This window comes from Artibeus jamaicensis, unplaced genomic scaffold (assembly GCF_021234435.1).
Source record: "Artibeus jamaicensis isolate MK-2021 breed Jamaican fruit bat unplaced genomic scaffold, CSHL_Jam_final contig_548, whole genome shotgun sequence".
Taxonomy (NCBI): Eukaryota; Metazoa; Chordata; class Mammalia; order Chiroptera; family Phyllostomidae; genus Artibeus; species Artibeus jamaicensis.
In genome coordinates, this window is record NW_026521883.1 from 19,369,995 (window position 1) to 19,396,606 (window position 26,612).

General features: G+C 39.2%; 1 protein-coding gene across 4 annotated transcripts in view; it reads left to right on the forward strand.

Moving 5' to 3' along the window:
• Positions 1-26,612, forward strand: part of MYO5A (myosin VA) — a 174,462-nt gene that overhangs the window by 102,056 nt on the left and 45,794 nt on the right. For all 4 annotated transcript variants that reach the window (XM_053670054.1, XM_053670055.1, XM_053670056.1 and 1 more), the window contains exons 15-24: positions 4,420-4,581; positions 5,899-5,996; positions 9,316-9,402; positions 9,490-9,598; positions 12,322-12,533; positions 13,422-13,578; positions 16,905-17,144; positions 18,305-18,553; positions 21,046-21,139; positions 23,707-23,855. In XM_053670054.1, the coding sequence (XP_053526029.1) occupies positions 4,420-4,581; positions 5,899-5,996; positions 9,316-9,402; positions 9,490-9,598; positions 12,322-12,533; positions 13,422-13,578; positions 16,905-17,144; positions 18,305-18,553; positions 21,046-21,139; positions 23,707-23,855 (1,557 nt within the window). The remainder of the gene's footprint in view (positions 1-4,419; positions 4,582-5,898; positions 5,997-9,315; positions 9,403-9,489; positions 9,599-12,321; positions 12,534-13,421; positions 13,579-16,904; positions 17,145-18,304; positions 18,554-21,045; positions 21,140-23,706; positions 23,856-26,612) is intronic.

Below are 26,612 nucleotides of genomic sequence, written 5' to 3' on the forward strand. Positions count from 1 at the left end.
TTGAGTGCGATTGCAGGTGTGGCCCAAAGCACTTTGGGATTATTTTTCCTAGGCATGGACTCTAGAAACAATGTTTTCTAGTGGGAGAAGTCTATTCCAGATGTCAGAGAACTGTGATGGTTACACTGGATTGTGTATGAAGTTGATCCCACTCTCCACTGTTCTACTCTCATCGGGAGAAGAAAGGGAGGGAAGCCCAGCTCAGTTTCATTCTGCAGGGAGCAAACCAGGAAGCCAGTTACTCTGGGTAGCAAAGTGAATATTCAGATATTCAATAAAAAACTAAAAATGTTCATCAGAATCTCTTAGATTGCTGTCTGGCTTTTTTTTTGTTTGTTTTATTCTGAAAGTGACTCAGTTGTTCTGGCTTATTCTAAAACAGTCCTTTTAATTTCAGTGAAATATTATGTGAACATTTTGACTCTTGTTTTTAGAATAAAAATTTTTACTTTAAATTATTGCGATACTAGAAAGTTTATATAAATACTAAATTTCAGTTTTAACCCTCAGAAAATAATAAATTTAAATGTCTTTAGAAAAAGTCAGTTTTTGACTTATCCTCATAGGCATTGGGCATTAATGCTTTATAGCTTATGGGACTGATGTTTAAGATTCTCTCACAGGGTAGTCTCTGCATATTATTCAATTAAAAGATTAGAAATCATTTTGATTTATGAATAGTGATGGAAACCATGAAATTCTAATGTCACTGCTCTGCCTAAGTAATCAGCTGAAATAGAATAGTCACAGGTTCTTGTCCCTGGGCACTCACACTCAGTTGCGTCTGTATTGAGCTTTTCTGACTGGCTCGTTACCATTCAACTGTCAGAAGATAGCTATCAGTGCCTTCCGAGGAATCATTTGGGTGACAGTCAGTCTGGGTAGCATTGCCACAGCTGGAATGGGGGCCTGTGTGATTTGCTCAGCTTACAGGCCTCCCCTGTTCCTCGTCAGTAACCCGCCCTCTGGAAACCCAGCCTGAGGGTGTGAACTTTATATTTTAATGTCTTTGCACCTGATAGAGAGCAAGTGTACTATCGTGTTGATTTGTTCTCTTGGATGTACCAATCTTACAAGGTTAATATTTGTGTTGTGTGTTTTAAATAGAATTATTTTTGTGATAATACAGCGTGTGTGTGTTTTGTCTTTTTTTCCCTTTAATTTTGAAGCCTGTAGCCAAATTTACAACTTGTAAAGGAAGTAAGGTATTATAAATTTAACAAAAAGTGTCTTGAGTTCTTTCTGGTGAAAAAAATATAATCTATGTTCCCTTATCTAATAGTAGGAAGTATATAAATGAATTACAAACTTGACTAAATACTACTAAATTGGAACTCCACGAAATACCATTAAAAAGAGTTATAACCCCTACTTTGCATGTTGCTAATTGATGAGGAGAAGCATAATTTATGTACTGAGTTTATGCCTTAGATCTCTTATCTATAAAATAGAATTTATATTAATATCTAAGGAGTTGTTATGAGTATTAAATTGGTTTTAAGACCTTACAGTAGTGCTTTATGCATAGGAAAACTCTTAGTGAATAATGCCGTTGTTGTTATTACTGAAACGATTTCTCACGTCTTCATAAAGCTGCTGCATGGATTCTTCTGTTTTCATTAACACTATTTCCCAGACATATAAGCTCAGTCTTAAGCAATTCTGGGCCCTGTCTTAGGAATAGACAAACCAAAGAAACAAAATGGAATGTCTGGGCGTATCTATCTACTTAATATATTTGTGAATTTGTTTCTCTTAAAATAAAGTTGGCATCCAGTCAGTGGGGAATGGATAAATTCTTCAATAAATGATTTCAGAAAATTAGGAATTTAGTCAGGTTAAACAAGGTACATGAGATGGGCAAAGATCCCTGTTTTTGTGTGGAGTTAGGTAATAACCACTTAATCAGATATTTAGATAATATTATATCAAAGTGGTGAATACTATAAAGTCAAACAGGGTACCAAGCCAGAGGTGACTAAGCTTGGGCAGGGATTTAGGCTGTACCCTGAAAAATGGGAGACAGCCACATTAAAGCGGATGGCACACCAGGTGAGGGGCACATAGGCTGTCTAAGATGCTTGTGTTTGGGGTCCAAAAAAGAAGGCCAGTGTGGCTGGAGCATGGTAGGTGAGTAGGCTGTGTAGGATGAGTAGACAGGAGCTACCTTCTGGAGGGAAGTAGAGTAAAGAGTGTGGCCACTATTCCTGTTGCCGTGGGAGGCCTGGAAGGTTTTCATACAGGGAATGATATGCTACTGGGTGGTGATGTGTTTAGGGTGAGTGGAGATGACGCAGCAGTGATCCAGTGAGAGGTGGTGTACCGAGGTACCAGGATTGTAGCAGTGGAACTGGTGCATAATTTGTGGGTAGGGTTGACAGGTCTTGATGGATTGAGTGGAGAGTGAGAGAATGGGAGAAATTGAGGATGGTTTCTATGTTTTTGGCCTGAGATGCTGGATGGATGTTGGTGTTATTAACTGGGATGAAGGATCAGGCTTTGGGGAGAAAGAATCAAGGGTTCTGCCTTGGACAGAACTCTTCTCATGCTTTGCCTGAGAAGGCAGTTAGATAGTCCAAGTGAACGTGTTGTATAAGAAGTTGGATATGAAGGTCAGCAGGTCATGGGGAAAGTCAGAGTAGGTGACATAAATTTGGAATTCTTGGTTTAAAGCAGTGGGGCTGGATGAGATTGCTCAGGGAGACTTGGTCAAAAATACAGAAAGGCCAGAGCCTTTAGACATTTCGACTTGTAGAGGCAGACCTGAAGAGGAATTGGGAAAGAAACCTTAGAAAAGTGGCCCATAAGGAACAACATCCTAACGAAGAAATTATAGAGCAGTTTCTAATACAACTCTCTCCCTTTTTTAAAGAAAAATTAATTTGGAGAATTTTGAATTTAGGATTGCTCTGAGGAGGAAGCCACACACACGTACATGCATGTGTAGTGTGTGTGTGTATTCTGAACTCTGAACACTAAGCAGTTTTAAGATAGATATGTAGATATTAAGTTAACTTGTAGTACCTACTGGGTGCTGTAAATTACTAAATATGATATTGCAGCCCAGCTCTATTAACTAGTCCTCACAGAACAGAGAAGAACAAAGTTTAGGTAGGCAATGCTAATGTCGAGCTAACAATCTATTTGAGAATGATTGAATACAGTAGAGAAGGTTCCTAAGTACTTGACCTATAATTGAGTAGCCTAGCATCTTAACCCTGTGCTGAGTTTTCAAATCAAATCTTAGGAACTCTTATTTTTCCCCTTTGAAGCGTAGCTTTAATGTTGTAATATGAGATAATGCTAAAACATTTTTTCCCCTCTTTGTAGCCAACCAAGCTAAAATATATTATTTATTCTATAAAGCAAGGGATACATTTGTTTGTGTAGAAAGGAACCATTATTGGTATGTTATGTATAACATCATGAATTATTTCCTAAATTACCCTTATGATTGATATATAAATTAATAGAAAATCAAATGATCTGATTTTGTTTTTTAATGAAAGAACCCTCCAAGAAAATTATTTCTTGAGATATTTTGAGGTTATTAGACAAATAATTGGTAGTTGCAATTATAATTTCACTTATGAAAAAGATTTACTTTATGTATGTGGAATGGGGCACTGTTATAAAGATATACAAGATGTTTCTCTGGATTAGTTCAAAGTCTCTTTTGTTCCAAAAAATTTTTCCCAACTCTAGTGACTGACACCATCCACTGCTTAATAAGTACCAAACATTTTGATAATTGTTCATATTGCTAGAACACAAAATTGATTACAGAAGTATGCAATCAAGTTATAAATTCTTTGAAAACAAAATACAAAAGCTTACAGGAGAAGAACAGGGTTGTTTCTCTTGTCCCCTCATCGCCCAACCCCGTAATCCAGTTTATTTTCTAAAAGTTATGATCAATTCATAACTATTTTTTAATATTTTAATACTTCAGAACTAGTTCCTGACACCTTCCTGCTGGGATTTTCAGTGATACTTTTTAGCTAGTGCTCACCATTTGAATTAGTGGGTGGACAACTGAAGCTTGGTGATAAAATATTTTGTGGAACTAAGGTAAAAGGCAGGACTTTCAGTGAGTGTTTTGCTCATAAAATAACTATAGTTCAAACTCAGTAATATGTTTAGAGTGGATTAGGATTTCAAGTCTTAGTGGTGGAGTTCCGATTTTGTTCCCCAAACACGGTTGTAGAAGTACTGCGTTTCTCCACCTGTGTTTCAGCATATACGGCACCGTCCTCTTAACACTTTTGGCTCTCAACACAGATTCTGATTATTTCTGGAATGTGATTCTGAAAGCGTTTACTTAAAGGAATCATTATGGATCGCAAATCTTCATAATGTTTCTGTAAAGGTTTACATTTGAGTTTAGAGTATAATTTCCTTTTGTTCTTTCTGACTCAGTTTAAGATGCTACCAGAATTATTTCAAGATGATGAGAAGGCCATTAGTCCAACCTCAGCCACCTCTTCAGGGCGTACACCCCTCACTCGCCTTTCTGCAAAGCCCACCAAAGGTCGACCAGGTCAGACGGCCAAAGAGCACAAGAAAACGGTGGGGCACCAGGTGAGTTCGGATTTCCCCTCCAGCTCAGCTGGAGCTTCAGGTCTTCCTTTCTCAGCCTCCCAGGTGGGATCCTCAGGTGAAGAGAGACTACAGCTTTCCCTGTCCACTCCACCCCCTCACATCCCCACAGCCCCCCCATTTCTTCACCTAGCTTCAGACCTGTGACTCTGATGAAGCCTTTCCCAAAATAGTCTTCTCTACATCTTCATTCTACTCCCTCCCAGAACACTGCTGACTTGTTTTATTTACTCTCTGGATGTTTCCTCCCTGGGTTTGTGCAGAGCATCAGTTCCTTCAGCTGGAATAGTGCCCTCTCCTTTTTTGGACGTCTTACGCTCTGTGGGGAGTGGGAAGTGTGACATACATGCTTAGTGCCTGATCGGTGGCCCGGGGCTTTGACAGGAGGCTGAGCACTAGTCAGTTTGTTTTCCTGTGTGCAGGACCCTGTGCCCAGTACAGACAAGAAGTGGGGCCAAACACGGGTCCACTGCCTCTAGTCCTTAATGTCCATATTATCCACAGTGGTAACCTTGCTGTACTCTCCCGTTCTCCCCTCATTTCCTATACTCTTTTTATGATGGGTTGCCTCTCACACGTCCCCGACTGGGAACCCAGCCCGTAACCCAGGCATGTTCCCTGACTGGGAACTGAACAGGCAACCTTTTGGTTCACGGGCTGGTACTCAATCCACTGAGCCACACCAGCCATGGCCCTATATACTCTCACGTCATCTGCAATATTTTTCACTAGCTTACAGCAAAATTCCCACTGTACATGATTAAGTGGTCTTGATATTCTTAAAGCAGTTATGCTTTTAGTCAGAATTCTGAGTTCGCAATAGAAAACAGCAGAAACTTCTATTAAAAGGGGAGCAGTGGGAAGACTGAACTCTGATGTAAACGATGGACTTTGGGAGATTAAGATGTGCCAGAGTAAATTCGCCAGTTGTGAGGATGTACCACTGTGGCGGGAGATTAACAGCGGGGAAGGCTGTGCGTGTGTGGGACAAGGGGTGTATGGGAAATCTGTGTATCTTCTCTTCAGTTTTCCTGTGAACCTAAAAGTATACTCAGAAAGTAGAGTCTATTTAAAAAAGGGGGGTCAGGAAAAGGGGTGGGAGAGAGCAAGTGTAAGCATGCAAATGGTAGAACTTAAGCAAATTTTAATCTCAAGTCCTAGAATTCTTGTTTAGTATCAGCTCCCCTTGGAAGGATGGGTCAGTTTCTACTAATGTTGTTAGAATAAAGTTTAAATTGTTTCACATTATCTTTGGCTTTGACAAAACCTTGATGCCCCTTCCTGCTCTTTTCTGTGCAGTTCCGAAATTCCCTTCATCTGCTAATGGAGACCCTCAATGCTACTACCCCTCATTATGTGCGCTGTATTAAGCCTAATGATTTCAAGTTCCCATTCACGTAAGTATTTTTCAACCACTGAATTTAAAAGTATCCATATCTCATAAGGATTGCCAAACTAGCAGAAGGAAAAACTATTTAGATAATTCTTTATGTGTTGTAAAGGGAAACCACTAGTTCACTGAATTAAAAAAAAATTTTTTTAACTCTGGCCCCCCCTCCTTTACCCATTTCTCTTACCCACCTACCTCTACCTCTGGCAGCCGACAGTTGATTCTCTGAATCTGAGCTTGCATCTTGTGTGTGTGTGTATGTATATGTTGTTTTGTTTTGCTTTGTGTATTTTAGACTTCACATGTAGGAGGGATCATATGCCATTGGTCTTTCTCTGACTTAATTTCATTTAGTGACATGCCTTCTGTGTTGCCACAAATGGTGGTATTTCACTGTCTTTTATGGCTGAAGAATAATATTCTATTGTATATATACAACAGTTTCTTTATCCATTCATCCATTGATGTGGTTGTTTCCATGTCTTGGCTATTATAAATAATGCTTCAGTGAGCATGGGGATGCATATGTCTTTTTTTGAGTTAGTGTTTTTGTTTTTGTTTCTGGATAAATACCCGGAAGTGGAATTACTGGATGCTGCCATAGTTGTATTTTTAATTTTTTGAGGAATCTCCATTACTGTTTTTTTACTGGCTGCACTCATTTACTTTCCCACTGAAAGAAGGTTCCCTTTTTTCACCCCCTCACCAACAACACTTGTTATTTGTTGTCATTTTGGTAATAGATATTCTAACAAGTGTAAAGTAGTATCTCATTTTGGTTTTGATTTGCATTTCTGTGAGGATTAGTAATGTTGAGCGTCTTTGTACCTGTTGGCCATCCATATGTCTTTTTTGGAAAAATATATATTTAGATCCGCTGTTCATTTTTTAAATTAGATTTTTTTTTTTGCTGTTAGGTTGTATGAGTTCTTTATATATTTTAGATCTTAACTCTGTATTGGTTACATAATTTTCAAATATTTTTCCCACTCACTAGGTTGCCTTTTTATTTTGTTGATGGTTTCCTTTGCTGTACAGAGGCTTTTTAGTTTGATATAATCCAACTTATTTATTTTTGCTTTTGTTACTTTTACTTTTGGTGTCAGATTCAAAAAATCATCACCAAGAACCATGTCAGGGACCTTAGCACCTATATTTGCTTCTAGGAATTTTATGGTTCTAGGTCTTATGATCAAGTCTTTAATCTGCTTTGAGTTCCTTTTTGTGCATGGTGTAAGATAGTGCTCCAGTTTCATTGTTTGCTTATTGCTGGCCAGTTTTTCCAACACCATTTGTCAGAGAGACTGTCCTCTCCTCATTGTATATTTTTGGCTTGTTTGCCATAAAGTGATTGACCATATATGTGTGGGTTTATTTCTGGTCTCCGTTCTGTTCCATTGATCTGCGTGTCTGTTTTTCTGCCCATATCCTGTAGTTTTATACCAGCGTTTGAAATCAGGGAGTGCGGTGCCTGCAGCCTTGTTGTTCTTTCTCAGGATTGCTTTGTGTGCATTTCTTCATTTTCTGTTCCCTTTTGAGAATGTGAGAGCAAATTAGTAGTTAGCCTTCTGAAGATTCTAAAAGTTGAGGTTAAGCAAGCATTCATAGCTCTATTTTCTGTTTTGAATTTACTTCAGTTTAAGATCTTCCTGGGCTTTTGTTAATTTGGACATTAGTTAAAACCAGAGCTGGGCGGGTAAGACTGCTTTGGCAAAGGCTCACAGTTACCCCTGTCACTTTTCAGCTGCTGAAACCATCACAGAACGTCTACTTTTACCAAACATGTTGTTCCACATCAGTTACCGTATATGGAGGAAAAAGGTTTTTTTCAAAAGGGAAATATGTCTCTAATTTTAAAAGTAATATATGTGCATTGTAAAAACAATGTTCAGGAAATGTAAAATATTATTAAAATAAATTAAAAGAGCATTATATTATACCCCGAGAGATAACTGGGTGTTAATGGCCAACATTGTTTCCTTCCCTGCTCAGGGTGGGTGTGTGTATGAGAGAGAGAATAAAAGAGAGAATAAGAGCGAGACACACACTAATAAAAGGGCAGGGTTCATGTTATAATTGCTGTTTTGTATCTGCTTTTATCTTTATAAATGGTGGATACTGTCCATGTTAGTAAATAAAAATCCACATCATCATTTTAGTGGCTACACAGTGTCCCATTGTATAGACATACCATTATTTATTGGAATTATTTCCTACTAAGTGCTTTTAGGTTATTCCAACAATGCTGTGATAAACATCTTCTGCCAAACATTTTTGTGTTTTTGCCTGATTATTTCCTTAGGATCATGCATTTATAGAAGTAGAATTTGTGGGTCAAAGATAAGGCATATTTACCTTACAGTTACAGTAAGGTAACTCCTACGGTTACAGTAACTCCAACTCCCACTCAACAGTGTAGGGGTGCTCTTTTACCTGTACCCCGGCCAACTCTGCCCTCTGGGTGTTTTGCCTCACACTGGAGGGCAGTTCTGAAAAACTGATACATCTTCTTCATTGCCGGGAAGCCCTTTCTGGAGGAAGTGGGAAGCAGGAAGAAGCTGCCAAGCCCTGGGCCGCTCTCCAGGTCACCAGAATACTTGAGAAAATAGCACAGCAGAGGGTCGGAGAGGACCCTGGGAGCTTAACGGGGGGAGTAAAGGGAGTGATCATCCAGCAGGTGGCAGGTCTTACCATTTCCTCTCTTAGGGTCAATTTAACATTAAGATGCCAGTTGTTTAGAGTATAATAAACATAAATCATATAAGACAGAATACAAAACAAAAATATTTTTTATTGATGTGGACACTATAAATGCTTAGAATGTACATATTCCACTGAGTTGAATAGCTTTTAGAACACCAATAATTTTTTAAAAGGATAACTGAATGGGATATATTTAATGTGTCCTTCTTGTTAGAGAAATCTCCAGAGCCAGCCAGTCTTTATTCTAGGGGAGACTGTGAGCTAGAGAATTACAGAATTATGAGAATGGTGAGTCAAGCCAAGCCATGTAATGAGTACGGGCAAAGGACCGGAGTGGGGTGGTTTGTTTGCTGTTGTTTTTAATATTCTCCATGGCATTTCCTGTGAGTTGTGGTAGAAAAGGACAGATAATGTTTGTAGCTCTTTCGTTTTACTGCTAATTGTCTCCTCCCCATTCTCACACAGAGTTTTCCATTTTGATAACTCCTCCAACTTTTGAATGCTTTCTTTTCTCATGCATCCATTTGGCTCTCTACTGAAGAATTTAATCTCTGGACTGAGGAGAGTAATTTGGGGCTGCAGCTGGGCTTCTCTGTATTAATGACTTGCATTTGTACGTGTAGGTTTGATGAGAAGAGGGCAGTGCAGCAGCTGAGGGCGTGTGGTGTCCTGGAGACCATCCGAATCAGCGCGGCGGGGTTCCCCTCTCGGTGAGCTTGGCGTTCTTCAGATGTAAGGGATCCTGGTGCGAGAGGTTCCTACTTTTTAAATAAGCTAACGTGAGTCTCTTTCTATAGGTGGACTTACCAAGAATTTTTCAGCCGTTACCGTGTCCTAATGAAGCAGAAAGATGTACTGAGTGACAGAAAGCAGACATGTAAGAATGTATTAGAGAAACTGATTCTGGTAAGAAAATTTTTCACTTATCTTTATCTGAACAGATTATGGCCAAAGGCCTTGTGATTATAGTCTGTGAGAGCCCTGGGAACATCCAAATACACTAATCCAGATTATTCAGGGCTGGGAGCGTGGAGGGGCACACTGCCTTGGAGGTCGAGGCTCCCTGTATTTGGGAAGCTCAGCCTGACCAGTGAAGGTGGTGGTCCACCATCACACTGGACCCAGACTTGAGACGCATTCTTTTTCGAGTTTGATCATTATCTATAAAAATTTACCTAGTGCTTACTTATGGGAATAAGTAAGATGCTATGTGACAAAGAAAAATTAAGTCCTTTCCTCATTAACATAGTCTGTCTTAGAAATTAATGAATTTTAAAGGTAAATATAATATACCTTAATGTCTATCAAGGGCTGAGTGAGTGAGACAGGAAATTAGAGCAAGGCAAAGCCACATGTGCTATGGAAAAGAGGAACAATGTCTTGGGAGGTGTATGTTTTGTGTCCAGCCCTGAGGAGTGGGTAAAATTTTATAAAAGTGGAAGAAGAATATTTTAACAGGGAGCATGGTGTGAAGAAGTAGGAAAGCATAGAGTTTGCTCAGAAAGCAGTAATGTAGTTTCTGTGCGGTTTAGGATTAGTGTGTGAGACAGTAGGGAAATATTTAGGAAGCATAGGTTGGTGTTGGAGAGTCTGGCCTTCCAAGCCAAGGAGGCTCAAACTTTAGAACATGTCAGAGTCACCTGCAGGGCTTGTTGAGAAGCATAGATTTCATCACCCCACGCCTACAGCTTCTGACTCAGTAGGTCTGGGCTGGATCCAGTAACTTGCTGATGCTCGTCTTAGATTACACTTTGAGAACCACTGATCTAAGTCCTCGAGAATTTAAGATTTATGAAAGATTTAAAAAAATATTTTCACTTGTTTGACACTAGTTTGGATGGATTATCTCACTCAGAGGTAGTTAGTCAAAATTAACTAAATGTGATATCTCTTCTGTATAATAACATTTTTGTGTGTGTGTGTGAGAGAGCTAAGACCATTTCCTTAAGAATGTGTAAAAGAATCAGATGCTTTCTGAGTTTGGCCCAACTGCTCCAACCTGGGTTCAGATGGGAATGCAGGGCAGAAGGGAGAAACAGTCCTAGGCCTGGCCTCCTCCCCCAGACCGTTCCAGGCTGGTTCAGGGCTTTGCAGGGCAGAGGTACGCACAGAGGGCAGGGCTGGTATGGGGCGCAGTGGGGGAGGCTGAGATGAGACAGGGAGAAAGAGAGGAAACTGCTTGCTAGCTCTTTACATATCTCTAGCTAGTCTTCCCATGTAAAATTTTTGAAAGATTTTATTTATTTACTTTTAGAGAGTGGGGAAAGGGGAGAAAGAGAGGGAGAGAAACATCAATGCGTGGTTTTCTATTGCACACCCCATACTGGGGTCCTGGCCCACAACCCAGGCATGTGCCCTGACTGGGAATCAGACTGGCGATCCTTTGGGTTCACAGGGCCGTGCTCAATACACTGAGCTACACCAACCAGGGCTTCCCATGTAAATTTTATTGATTAAAATTGAAATAATTTTAGGTGTTTTAGATATATGTAGAGATTTCTTATTTTCCAGTTTCATGTACAAGATAGGAGATACCTCCTTACAGAGAAAGGGAATTTTCTGTTTTCACACAATTTCAGATCACAGTTGTGATTATTATAAATATATTCCACTATTCATTTTATAGGAGAATGGTTAATAACATGCATGCTTCTAGATAAGGTGGATCAGAATGTAATACACTAAATATCACATGCATATCTGTGTTCACTACTCAACTCTGCCTATGATCAAAAGTAAATGGTCCTAGCAGTGTTGCTCAGCTGGTTGGAGCGTCATCCCATAAACCGAAGGGTCACTGATTCAATTCCCAGTCAGGGCACATGCCTAGGTTGTGGGTTTGGTCCCGGGTCTGGGTGCGATCTGGCCACACTCTGGTGTGAGGAACAGCAGCTGATGGATGTTTCTCTCTCACATCAGTGTTTCTTTCCTTCTCTTTCTCCCTCCCTTCTCCCTCTCAAAAATCAGTAAGCATGTCCTCGAATGAGGATAAAGAGAAAAAGTAAATGGACAATATAATTTTTTTTTATTTTTGTAAAAGGAGTTTTGAAATTTGTACAAGTATTTTAAACATTTATAGGGTTTTGCTTATTTTCAGATACTGTTGATAGAGCAAAGCTATAACAAGAAACTTAACTCTTGATATGAATGCTTAAGGTTTTTTGTTTTTTTAATTTTTATTTTGTGTGCATTACTTCCTGCCTTATTCTTTATACTGGTTTCCGTCCCTTCAGCTCCCCGTGGAACACACAACCCGATGCAGGCCTTGCAGCCCGGGTCAGTCAGAGGGGTGTCAGCATCTCCATCTCCTTGAGATACATAAAATACAAACAAGCAAATAATAGCTGCCTCTAACCCACAACCAAGGTTTTTGCCTCAGATAATCATCCCAGGTAGAATAATTCTGGAAAATAACTCTTAAACTGCAGTTCTCCTTAAAACCCCTTCTATTTGCTCAACTTGCGTAGGATCAAAAATCTGGCTCTACTAGTCAATCACGTAGCCCAAGTTTTAGCTAATAGATTCATCTCTTCACTGATTCTGCTTTTAGATGTATTTCTTCCTCTTTTCAAGTTTCATTTACATGTTATTATTTCTACTTCTGAGTGTACAATTTCTTCCAAAAACAGGACAAGGATAAATACCAGTTTGGTAAGACAAAGATCTTTTTCCGTGCCGGTCAAGTGGCCTACCTAGAAAAATTGAGGGCAGACAAGCTGAGGGCTGCCTGCATTCGGATCCAGAAGACAATCCGAGGGTGGCTGCAGCGGAAGAAGTACCTGCGCATGCGGAAGGCAGCCGTCACCGTGCAGAGATACGTGCGAGGCTACCAGGCGCGATGGTGGGTCTCCTGGACACGCGTCCACTCTGGCTCATGGCCCCTAAGACTGCAGAGTTCATCTGACTCATTGTCCGAACCAGGGAGGTTTTGAGTGGTCACCCTACCTGAGAAGGCAACATCTCACCTCTTCTTAGATTCAAGGAATAACAAATTAACTCATAAGGACAGTTAAATAGAATAAACTTTCACTCACCCTTATGATTCATCCTCAAAAAAATTACAAATTACTGCGTGCTCATGTCTTCAGTATCTTTTTTTATACTTTTATATGGGCTTGAAGAAATTATCTGTTAACTAAAACGGTCATGAAGGTGCACTGGTTAATAATGACTCAGTTGAGGAGTTTTCAACTGTGAAGATCTTTTTAGAATTATACTTCAGTATGATTACATATGAAGATAATTTTAATTTAGAAATATCAGTAGAAATGAATTAATAATGAAGAGTTTATGCCCAAATAGAAAGAGTTTGAAAAGTATTGGGCTTAGCGATGGATAGACCTGAGAGAGCTGGTGAGGGGTGAGCGAGGGATGACGGTGTAGGGGTCTGCTGTGCCGGGGGCAGTGCCCGGGGCCGTGCTCACTGTCTGACAAGGAATGACCCTCTGTGAGTGTCACGTTCTTTACTGCAAAGTCAGGTAAGTGGGACATCCTTACCTGTAGGTTAGGGAAGGCTCAAATAAGGTAATGAATGTAAAAATATTTGGAGAAACTGCAAATTGTGATACAACTATAAGAAATGTAAATGTTGATTTAATACTTTATATTATTAGAATAACACAAAGGAGGTACTAGTTAGGCCAGAGATACTGGTGCTTTAAGTCTCTACAAAATGTATTCCTGGGCTTTTCTGATTACTAACAAACGCACCGCTTCTTTCTTTGGCCAGCTACACTAAGTTCCTACGCAGAACCAAGGCAGCCACCATCATTCAGAAGTACTGGCGCATGTATGTAGTCTGCAGGAAGTACAGAATTACACGAGCTGCCACTATTGTTCTTCAGTCTTATTTGCGAGGCTACTTGGCCAGAAATAGGTATCGCAGGGTGAGTCATTATTTTCAACTTTGTTTATCCGTTCAATTAATATTATTCGTATTCTGCATCTGTACAAAGTCACCCCAGGGACTGTCAGTCTCTGGCCGGCTCAGCTCCAGCTGCAAGGACTCGGTGGGGGAGGTAAGTCAGAAGCTGGCACATGTGAGGTCCAGTGTCATCTCATATGGAAACAACCAATAAGTGAAGTGTATCTTTAAATATTAAGTAAGTGCATCTATTTATTAACAAGACAATGGAAAAAGAAAATCTACCTCATTTTTCCCTCCTTGTCTCTGCAATTTGAAAAGTTAGTGTATTAGTTTCCTGTGCTTGCTATAATAACTTTACCATTAACTTGGTGGCTTAAAACAACAGAAATGTATTCTCCCTCAGTTCTGGAGGGCAGGAACCCAAAATCAAGGCATCGGCAACGGCTGCACTCCCTCCAAAAGCTCTGGAGGTTGGGGGGGGGGGGGTTGGCGTCCATACCTTGCTTCCTCCAGTGTCTGATGGTTCCCAGTGTTTGTGGCCACATGGCTCCACCTCCACCTTCATCTTCCCCTCCCATCTCTGTGTGCCTAACTTCGCTTCTTTTGTCTGTCATTATGAGAGTATTCATGATGGATTTAGGGCCTGAAAGGATAATCCAGTATAATCCCTTATTGCAAGATTTTAATTTAATCATATCTGCAAGGACCTTTCCTCCAAATCAGGTAACACTAACAGATTGCAGAGATTAAGATCTGCTATTGGGGGTCCTAGATGAGCTTTGACTAGGTACGATATCTGACACATGGGTGGAAGATTGTTTCAAGAAATGAAATAACCCTGAAAAAATTTACTGTGGTGAAAAGGAGATAAATAACATTAATGTGGTTACCCTTATATTGGCTGGAATATAATACTCTGAAAGTTTTTGACAAGTAGTCTTTATATCTGGCAATAATCAACATGACTGTAGATAATGGGTCACCAGATTAATCCTAATCATCACCTCTGATATTATATGATCTAGTGGAAAGACATTTCTCTCCTTTTGGCAAGGTTTGGAGTCTGTCCTTCATGACCCATCCCTAACAGTCCAGAATTCTGTGCAGTCTGAGTCTCAGAGCCCTGTGGGTACCACTGTTAGAAGGAGCATCACCAGAGTGATTTGAGGGGCAGGTCTCTAATAACAGGCAGTAGGTGAGGGTGACCTAGGCAGTATTCATATACGCATTTTACTTTCTTATTTTGAAGTAATTTTAGACAATGAAGAAAAATGAAAAACTAATGAGGTTTCAGTGAGCATATTTCATAGCTGTGTTTTGAAGAAAATTTGAAAACAGTTACTCCAGGCGTTTCTTTCTGCCACACCAGCTTTATAATCTAGTGTTCTTTCTCTACAGACATGAGCTTTAGGGGAAGGAAAAGCCTTATTAAAGTTGACCTTTTAGATAAACCAAACTGGGTACACATTTCCTCACTGCTCTCTTCAGGAACATCCGAACTGGGTTTTGAGGCCATTAGTCGAGCAGTGTCAGTCTCTGGCCGGCTTGGCTCCAACCGCAACAGTGCAAGGAGGGGCGGCAGGCCAGAGGCTGGTGCCTGTGGTCCAGTATCACCCCATTGGTGCCCACTCTGGTCATGTTTCTGGTGTTTCCAGCCCAAGCTTCCCCTTCATGGGGCTTGGGAGTCTGAGGAAGAGCAGGTATAGTTGAATTTTTCTAACTCACTAATGGAAATGAGCTTGAGGATGAAAGATCTAATTATATACTGTTTCCATTTGACTGAAATTACAGAAATGTACCAACGTCTGAAGTTACATGGAGAGAAGGAAATAGAATAGGAAAATTGACATTAATAACTTTGCCACTGTGTGCTTCTGGAGTTCGAAAGTCTGAAAGCCTTCAATTTGTCATTACTGAGTCTTATCTAGTTGGTCACTCTTCATCCCGATAAGAAAAGGGGCTCCCTGAGGACAGCGATGTCCTGGGAGAGCTCCAGGTGCCTGACTTCCCTGCAGTGCGGTGCACGGCAGCCACTCTCAGTGGAATGTGAGGACTGCTGTAGTGTTCGGTCAGCAGCCAGAAAGGGCGGTCGTGATCTGGCGAAGATACTGTTAAGGTCTAAACAGCAACGTTTATTTTGCATTTGATGGTTTGATGTTTAACCACTTATTTCTTAAATGTATTCCCTAGAATGGCACATTTTTTTCATTGATTTTCTCAGGTCTGTAATTTACAAATAGGAACCATTTAAACTGCTATCTATTGGAATAGATGGTTTCAGAAACTTTTACATTTAAGAAGTTTTATAAGAGGTACATTGTGTCCATTTGTAACAGTTACTAATAAGTACTTATGGGCACACATTTAAATATCATTTACGTCACACAAGAGTTTCATAAAATTATAGACTGAGGAGAGCTAAAATCATAGACCTTAGACAGTTTTGATAGTTAAACCTTTATTTAATTTCAAGAATTTTTTCTCCATTACTCCTGGAAATTGTGTGCACAGTCTCTGCCTGAAGGTCTTCATGATAAGAAACTCATAAGGCAACCTTTTTGTTGTAAGTTGTTTATAAGTTTAGGGGAGTATATTTTTTTGTAGCAAGTATAACAAAATCAAAATTAAGATTTGTGTGCTTCCCTTTATCTTACTTTTAGCTTTCCTTTCAAAGCTTTATCTCTACTACCTTTGACTCCCATACGTAGGTTCCTATTACATTTGAAACAGCAGTAGGGACTCATCACTAGAATGGTATGCCTGAAATAGGGCAACCAACAGTGTCACTTTTTGTTGTTGTTTCTGGCAAAATATTAATAAATCAGTAATAAACTTTGTAGCGTTCCAAGTGTTGGCCTCTATAACCACCTTACTGGTTGTACCCTATGTCGTCAAGCGCAGAAATAATGCATAGCGAGGTGGTACCCGCAGTACAGGTGGTGGCCAAGTCTTTTGTGTTAATAGCACATAATTCACAGGGTGCCAACTTCTCCTCACTTTATAGAGGATCTCTTGTTGCTGACAGATATCATACACCAATAAGAAACCTAATGGGTTTTTCTTTCTGTTTAGAATTGTTTTCCTTTGAATAATCTGATGTCTTTTATTTAGACACCTTCTACATGTATACTCTGTGTTTCTCAAGTTGCCCTTTAAAATCAACTTTTTAAATTGCCTTTTAAAATAATTTTATGCTTCCATAGATTTTTGATATGTACAATCTACATAATACATTGTTACCTCAACTTTTGTATCTTTCCCTTTAGGTAATACATGACTTATAGCCATAGGTTGATAGAATCTAGTCCAGGGTCTGACATTATTTATTCTTCTGCTTCTCTGTAGATACTCCGTGAGCACAAAGCGGTCATCATTCAGAAGTGGGTCCGGGGCTGGCTGGCTCGCACCTGCTACAAGAAGACCATGCATGCCATCATTTACCTTCAGTGTTGCTTTCGGCGGATGATGGCCAAGCGTGAGCTGAAGAAGCTCAAGATTGAGGCCCGCTCCGTAGAGCGCTATAAGAAACTCCACATTGGCATGGAAAACAAGATTATGCAGCTGCAGCGCAAAGTTGATGAGCAGGTGTGTTTTAAACAGGAGCCCTGAAAGTGAGCGTGCCCAAAGAACTCCACTGGGATATGGTCAGCTTTGTCTCCCCTGACATGACCTTTTGGTCTTAGCAGGAGAGTAAAATAATAATGATAGTAATGAGTGTACAGTGACAAGCTCATAGGTAAGATTACAAGGACTAAGGCTAGAGATTATTTTTGAGAACACAGCTAGTTTTATTAGCGCTCCAAACTTTTATGACCAAGAGCCATCATGTACTTTATACTTCACAAAACTCTTTGGCCATTACAGTCCATTTGCATAAAGTATAGTGTTCCTTTTGCAGATGAGTTGTTTAGCATTGAGGTGGCCAAAGAATCAGGAAGATATCGATGCTTCTGAAGAATCTATAGCCTATTTACAGAGAAAAAAGTTTGATTTCTTAGAGATAGTTACTAAGTAATATTTTAGGTCATGCTAATGATATAAATGTAGTAATACGTAAATACCACAGAGAGCTAAAAACACAATGAAACAGAATTCATCAGAAAGGTTTTCTGGCCCTGGCTGGTGTGGGTCAGTGGATTGAGTGCCGGCCTGTGAATCAAAGGGTGGCCACCAGTTCAATTCCCAGTCTAGGGCACATGCTTGGATTGCAGGCCAGGTCCCTAGTAGGGGTTACTCAAGAGGCAACCACACATGATGTTTCTCTCCCTCTCTTTCTCCCTTTCCCCCTCTAAAAATAAATAAAATCCTAAAAAGATAAATAATGGAAGGTTTTTTAAGAGTGAGGAGGAGTTTTGAGGTAGCAAACAAAAATTGATAAGAAATTGGTGATTCTGAGGCCATTTTATCATTTTTAGGCATATCACCTGGCTAACACATGGCTTTTAGTAGCACAGTGATTTGTTTTCAAAGGCAGGTAGGTATAGATTTTCCTATTTCTAGAGTAAGGATCAGGAAATTAAGTACTTGGTAACTCACCTCTTGTAAAACAGAAATAGCAGTGTCCGTTCTCTCTTTATATCACTAAGAGAGTATTGATTATGTTACTATAAATGTTGTATTTAGAATTTTGGTTAGATATAACAATATCATGGTGATATGGCATGAATGTGATGAATAAGCCCAGTTTTCTCATCGAATACATTTAATGGTATGTACACTTACTTACTGTTTATGTGTGTTTAAAGAACAAAGACTATAAATGCCTCATGGAGAAACTGACCAATCTGGAAGGAGTATACAACTCTGAGACTGAGAAACGACGAAGTGACCTAGAGCGTCTTCAACTAAGTGAAGAGGAAGCTAAGGTTGCCACTGGACGGGTCCTCAGTCTACAGGAAGAAATTGCCAAGCTCCGGAAAGACCTGGAACAAACTCGGTCAGAGAAAAAATCCATTGAGGAACGTGCCGATAAATACAAACAAGAAACTGAGCAGGTAGGAAGGAACTAAATGTTCACATTTTCACAAAGAAAATGTGCTGTCATCTTTACCTGGCCCTTGTGGCTCTCTGTTGCTTTCCGTCAAAGCCAAAATACAACTTTTATTACTAGTGTTTCCCAGGCATTTCTTCCACATGATGAGTCAGTAGCTATAGGTCTTTTAGTAGGATCTTTGAACTCTAATGAGAACCCTACTATACACTCTTTTTCTTTAAAAAGGAGTCTGCACTCCTTGTCCTTGGGTTAACATGATTAAGAAGCAAAGCAAACAATGAACTCCCAATAGCTGATACTAGGGAACTTTATGGAAAGTTCCCTAGTTAAGGCTGAATTAAGACTATGCTAAGAAGTCCAAGGGAGAAATCCGAATGTCTGCATACTGATTATAGCCAAGAGCTGCTATGCACATAGAACCAAAAAACAGAAAGAAAAAATCTTTATAGATTGATCAGTGTTTCCATACTACAAATTTCTATTAATTTATCTCAAAACTTTACTAAAGACAGAAAAAATTAAGGTTCTCAAGCAGTAATGAAATGCATTGTTTACACAAAATAAAAGTATCTCAATATAAGGCTTACTGGAAAGAAAGTAATTGACTGTCTTTAAATGAAAACAGAGTTGACTGTGTTGGGTGTAACTCTGAGCAAGAATCCCAATATGCTGTTTCTGTGCTGGATTCTGACATTAACTAGGTGTAGAATGAGAAGCTCAGAAGGAGCTTAGGTGCAATTCAGGTAAGGTAGTACAGCTGATAAAATTCCAGTCCTGCCATGGCATGCAGGGTCCTAATAAGATAATTTCTCCTATATCTCTAGCAGATCTAGGCTCTGTATTATGGACATAGCAGTGCCATTAATATGTTATTTTTAAATGGTAAGTTCTGTCAGAATTCAGATACGAATTCAAAGTAATAATCTTGAGTTTAAGTTCCTTCTTATCTATTATCTATCTATCTACCTATCTATCTATCTATCTATCTATGTCATTTCCTGAGTCCTCAGAAGCTTTCCATCTGAATCTATAGAGTATTTAAGCTTCGTAGGAATATTCTCTTTTCCTCTTCAAAGTCAACTTCATACCTTAGTAGTCTGATAGAACAGTACCCATGAGCAGATTTAGATTTCTCCTTTCTTTTTTTATTATCCTCTGTTTTTCACAGGATAGCTAGAAGCATTATCACTGATTCTTTTGGAGTGTAGTAATGGATGAGAATGAAAAAAGTTCCCTGTGACAATTCCAATCAGCCTGATCAAGGACACTAGAGAGCACACCAGAACTGTGCTTTTTTCACCAGGAGTGTGCATCAGAATCCGCTGGATAGGTTTTACAAAGACACCTGCCCAAGGTCTGGGAGTGTGGGCTCAGCACATTTATTTTGAAAAAGCACATAGACCAGCTTCTCTCAAAAGCACATAGAGAACTGGGGCCTTTCTACTGAGGATGGATGTGAAGACCATATCAGTGTGGAGGGAAGAACCTGGACCATCCCTTCCTTCTGGACTGACTTTTGCTGTGGCATGGGGTCATCTAACTTCCCTGTTCTTCAGGATCCTTACTTCCAAAGCTCTTTTTTTCCTCTGAACTACCGATGTTTCTCTTTATTATTAACTGTCACTTTTAGAGTCCCTTCAACTTATGCTTAGAAAAGGAATTCAGATTTCATTCATCACAAGTACACATTTTATTGCAGAGATGAACTGAGTAACTTATGAACTTTGCAAAGTTATCTTTAGTTTTGATTTTTGCTTCCTGGGAATCTTTACCCAACTAGACGCTAGAAAGTTAAGTCAATGTTTTTTAAGAAAAAAATCGTGATTATAATATACATAACACAACATTTACCATATTCACCATTTTCAGTGACCAGTGGCATTAAGTACATTCACCATCATAGGTCAATGTCTAAAGTGGAATAAAGGGACTTTACGACCTTTCACAATTAGACATATAGCAGGGAGCTTTAGAAAATATTCAGTGAATTTCCAGAATGAAAATGCCCTCCATATCTTTCTTAATCCTTTTAATCCCTCTGCTTGAATCCTGGGTGCACAAAGCTTTGTGCTAGGCTATTGAGGTGAGGAGGCATTCTCGTTGCTTTAAGAGCAAATGGTTACGAGGTGCCAGACAGCTGTTATATGCTTAAGGTATAAAGCAAATCAACAGCAGCAATCATCTTTGTCTTCAAGAAATTTCTAGTCTACTATGGAAGTATAAGTAAATCACTTATAAGGGCTATAAAGAGGCATATACAGAGTCCTGTAGTAGCCTAGAGAAGAGACATCTGTTTGGAGGGAATTTTCAGGAAGGCTTTCTGGAGGGGGTAATGCTTGAGTCAAATTAGAAAGGTGACTAGACGTAACTAGGCAAAGAAATGAGGCACAGAAATGTGGCAGTAAGGAGTGACCGCTACGTGTGGTTTTTATACTTAGTGTCTGGCTTGCTTTGTCTGTTGCAGCCATCTCAGCTTATTGTTTCATTTTATAGCTGGTATCAGATCTTAAGGAAGAAAATACTTTGCTGAAGCAGGAAAAGGAGGCCCTCAATCACCTCATTGTGGAACAGGCTAAGGAGATGACAGGTAAGGCTCATGTGGGTTCACACCAATGCATGCCAGCCAACTTCAGACCAGTGTTTTATAAGGTACAACTTTGTTTTAGAACTTAAATATTTTAAAAAGTTGAGGCTGTCATCAGTAAATGTATAATATTCTAAGTAGCAAGCGCTCTAAATATTTTGGTTGAATTAGTTGGTGAACTTAGAAATCTGGTCTCTCTATGTATAAATGTGAACTCATGTTTAGTTAATATCATAGGACTAAAAAATTCTTAAAAAAGAATTTAAAGTTAAAAAGTAACTGTTTTTCATGTATGATTTATCAGTTATGGCTTAAAGGATTCATGTTGATTTAGAAAAATTCTTGAGCTAATATGTTAATGTGTATACATGTTTGTATGTATTTTATTTCTTTTTTGCTAAATCAGTGGATACTATTTTTTCAAGATCAACCACTTTTTGTTACCAAACAAACAGAAAAGCCCACTGATTTTTTTTAATAGAAAACTAATTACATGTAGACATTTATTGTATTTGCTCTTTGTGAGAAAGATTAGAATGATGGTAATTTATAAGAATGTCATATATTCATAAACATGAGATAAGAAGATGCAGATCTAAACTACAGTGATTGGCAGTGGAAATGGAATGGAAGAAATGGATTGGGATGGGATATATAACATGGAAAACATCAACAGAATGTTATTTTTGATGTGGTATTCAAAAAAGGAATAAGATATTCTAAAATTTTGATATATCAAAGCAATAACAATATATTATTAATAATGGGGAAACTGAGAGATAAAAGTACCTGCTTGTGAGGAAAATTAATGAGATCGGTTGTGAGAGTGTTAAATTTTGGTTGTCAGCTAGGGCCTCCAGATAGAGATGTTCGGAAAGCACACCGAGAAGAAAGATAGAAAGAAATGAGCCTTAAGGTATGCCTGAAAGTTGTGATGCTAAGGGAACCCACTGTACTTTTCTCGACACCGTGTCCTTCCTCCCAATTAAAGGGAATAATGTAAAGGAAAGAGAAGACAGTCTGGAAGTAAGCCTTAGAGGATGACCGTATGTAAGGAATAAATTGAAGGGGGAAAAAAGAAGCCAGAAAAAAATTAAGAGAAGGAGAAAAGAAAAGTCACTGGAGACATGGAGATGAGGCTGCTAAGGTGCAGAATGTGATGAAAAGATTCAGAATGATGAGAACACTTCTAGGAAAATATACAGTGTTATCTGAAACTGAACAATAAGAACAAAGAAATGATAAGGGATTTACCTAGGAAAAATTTGTTGGTAGCCTTGGGCACCTTCTGCAAACTGGTGGGAATAAAAGCCAATTTATAGAGCATTATAGAGAGAAATCTTTCATTTACAAGTTATTAACGCCTTATGATAGGGAAGCATTATTATGGGCACCAAGGAAGCAGTTGTGACGAGACTTTTGCAGCCCTTGCCCTCCTGGAGCTGACAGAGAAAGAAATGATGGAACAATAGAAACAGACAGGGTAGAATAAGATTTAGCCACAAAATATGAGGGTAAAATGGGCCACAGAGGTAGGAAGCTTAATGTTTATAAATGTCAGTAGCAGGCTCATCGAGCTAAAACATACAGCTGAACATTTTAAAATTTTGCTTTATCCGCGATCAGGGGCTAATTTCCAGTCTCCACATGCTGTTTTAGGCACATGTAAGCTACTGGCAAGAGAGAGGGTTAGGGTGGAGCAGGTAAATGGAAAGGTGAGGGATTGCTCAGGAGCATGCCGGAGAAGTAACACAGATGTCCAGGCATGGGGAGCTTACCTGGTTAGAAATGGGCACCTAATAAGACAGTGGGGAGTTCAGAGTGCTGAAAATTGCTCCATAGAACCCAGAGGCTGAGGGGAGTGGACTTTGTGCCATAGGATAGCCAGGTCTACTGGGAAGCCGCCCTACCCTCGGACACTTGAGGAATATCTGACTTTTTGATGGGGTGCACTGGTTTGGACAAAAGAATTTATAAACAGCCTAAAACAGAATACTATTGGAATAAAAAATGTGTATAGTCATACCTAGGTACTCATCAGCTTCAGAACTCATCAAACCCTGTATGCCTTGCACGTTGATGAGCAAAAAAATGTTTCAGCACTGAGCATTTGCTCAAGACTTGTCACACTTGCTAGAGAGTTATGACACTGCCCCGCAAGAAAAAATGCTTCATCCTTCCATGCTCGTGTTTCGGCATTTGTCGTGAGTTCTGGAATGAATGAACAATGACTGACAATGAATGTCAGTGACTAACAATGACTGTTGTTACCCAACGATGACTATTGGAAGTTATCAAGGATGTGCTATGACCAGTGAGTTAAGTAATGGTACTAAGTCTGTAGTACATAGAACTCAATAGGCGATTGTTGTTATTGTTAATAATTACTTCAGTTTTATGGTCATGATATTTCCTTCTTCCCTATATTGATTATGAAGATACTGTTCATAGATCATAGTGGTGCTAAAGTGAGAACCCCTTGTGGAGAATCTGGAAGTGAGTGTATGTGTTCGTACTGCTGTATTTTGTGGAGGCATCTTTGATATCCTTCTCCCTCTTCTTTTTTTCAGAGACTATGGAGAAGAAGTTAGTAGAAGAAACAAAACAACTGGAACTCGATCTCAATGATGAAAGGCTGAGATATCAAAACCTTCTGAATGAGTTTAGTCGCTTAGAAGAACGATATGATGACCTCAAGGAAGAGATGACTCTGATGGTGGTGGGTCAAATGCTTTTGCTTTTTTTAAATGAAAATTTTTAAGCACATACAAAAGTAGGTAGAACAGTAAAACTATATGAACTGAACTCCCAAGTATTCCATGTACTTGTTGCCTGATTCCAAAATGGCAAACACTTTTCTGCCCCTTCATCCCATCCTATCCAATGGATTGGATTGTTTCAAAGCAAATCTCAGAAAGTATAAAACTTTACTTATAAATACTTTATAAAGTCAAACACTGTAAAGACTGGACTATACAATAGTATGAAGTTAATATAGCTGGGCTTTGTTATATATATATATTGAATGACTTAGTGTAAAATTTGAATATACAGCAAATATTTACATAATTGAGTATTTTCCTCCACTGGCTTTTATTATAATATCAAAGATCTAGTCCTACAAAAAGAAATTTCAGCCTCTATTCGTAATAAATTATCCATTTCAAGGACTCTTCCGCATCTGCCAAGGTACTTTTTAATAGTCTTCATACCCTCCCTGTTGTACTTCACCTGCTTTCAGGAAATGAAAGAGTTCCATGGCTCTCTTGTTTCCTAAAAGTGTCAGCCTTTAAGGTAACCTCATGGTACAAATGGCCAGAAATGCTCTTAAATATCTTATAAAAACAGATAATTTATATCAACAAGGTTCAGTACTTCAAATTTTGCTTCAATCTGGATCCTTTAAAAATATGACATTTAAAATATCAAAATAAAAGATGATATAACAAAAGAAATGAAATAAATTTACCACCTTGCAAGTGAGAAAGTCTAGTCTCAAAGAGGTCAAAAGGCTAATTTAAATTTAAGTTGGACCATTATTTCAGATCTCACTACTATATTCTGAATTTGTATGTGACAAACAGAAATTAGAAGTAAGAGTAAGTCACCATTATCCATACAATGGACAAATGGGAAGGACCCTCATTAAGTCTTATCTCCTATGATCTCCCTGCTGCACTTGGCCCTGTGGGAACCTTTGTTCATTCACATCCTCCACTTTCTCTAGAGTCCTTTTCCTCTGTCTTTCAACATCACATTCCCCAGAGTTCCATTTTTGCATGTATTGTATTCTATTTACTAGATAACCACACCAACATTTATGGTTAATCTATACTTTAGTTATGGCTAGAGCTATACTTTGTATCCCACTGGTTGTTTCAGAGGCCACTAGTTACTTGGGACATTAAGAAGTAGCGCTGGGGAAAGAAATGATTGAGATTAAATAAATGTGGGGATCAACCTGCTTAAACAGAGATACACAAATTTTTTTCTGTAATATTTTTTGGATGCTTTAATACTGTGTGCCTTGTAAACCTCAGAAAATAAAATGAGAGAAGCTATTTATAATACTCTCTGAGCACATGCCAGAGACATCTGTGTGGTTAATGGGCCTCCTTAGTCAGAGAAGCAGCCATCTCTGGAAAAGGCCCTCCAGTAATTTCTGTGGTCCAGCAATTTAACAGACCTAGTCCTTCCTGCTGAGCAAGTCTCTGCCTGCTATTTATTTGTTTCCAGCAGTGCTGTGGAAAAAGAAAGATGTAACCAAGATCCACTGGTAGTTTAGCTGCTTGATCTCAGATTTCTCAGCCTGTTACCCTCTCCACTGGATGTCTGTGACTCATTGTCATTCCTCTTTGGTAACAAAATGGTCAGAGGAAGGGAAAGGGGAAAATAGCAGAAGAAGGAACTGCAGAGGTTGCTTGCTTCCTACTCAGCTCTGCGTTACGTCTCATTTCCCAGCTCCAGATGCAATCAGGATCAGCGTCTTCACAGAAAATGCTTGCCGAGAATGAAAAAATGACTTCATAACTTAGGGCTAATTAAAATGTTAATAGCAACATCTTATTTTAATGTTTAGATAGAAGTGAGCAACTAACAGATGGGTACTAATCTTTCACTGACACTGTTCTGCAAATGAGCTCTCACTGCCACGATGCTAATGAAGCGTTTGCAGTTAATAGACTCCTCAAATAGATGGTGGGGAAACCTAAGCAGGGAAACTTGATGGATTGCCTCAGATAGTACCACTGATTACTAGGGTCTAGATTTATTTTTCCCTGGGACCAAGAAATGTTTTGGGATTTTTCTCCAGGAACATTCAGTTGCAGGGCTGAGGCAGTGAAGGGCTAATGAAGGGCAAATTGTTTTAAGCCAACAATGAAAGGATAATGAGGCAAGCGAATCCAGGCTTGTGAAGTGTTTGAAGATAAATTAATTCCAAAGGAGGAGGGAATTCAGCATGTCAACAACAGGGTCATTAATCTTGACAAAGGGAGTAAAAACAGATTCAAGAAAAGGAATTATGGGAGACAAGAGACAGGAGAAGAGGCGGTGCCACATGCAGATCCTGGAGAACATGATGATCAAGGCATAAATTTGTCCTTTTAAAACTAATAGCGTATTGAACAAAAACTGGACGGTCACTAAGGGACTTGAATTACTGCAGGGTCCTAACAATTAAAAGCAGCATCAGGTACCATTAATTGAGTGCTTGGTGTATCCCAGGCCCTATGGTAAACTCCTTACTTGTGCTGTCTTACTTAATCCTCACATAAGCACTATGAAGTAGATCCTCCTTATCTGGATGATGAAAGTAAGGCCTGGAGAAATTGGACAGGGAGTGGGTAAGTGGCAGATTCCCACCCAGCTCTCTCCTGTTTCTGACTCAGAACGCTTACTGGTAGTCGTTGCTGTGTATATGAAGTTACATTAAATAGAAAATCTATTTGCATAGCATTGCTCCTATTCATACCTT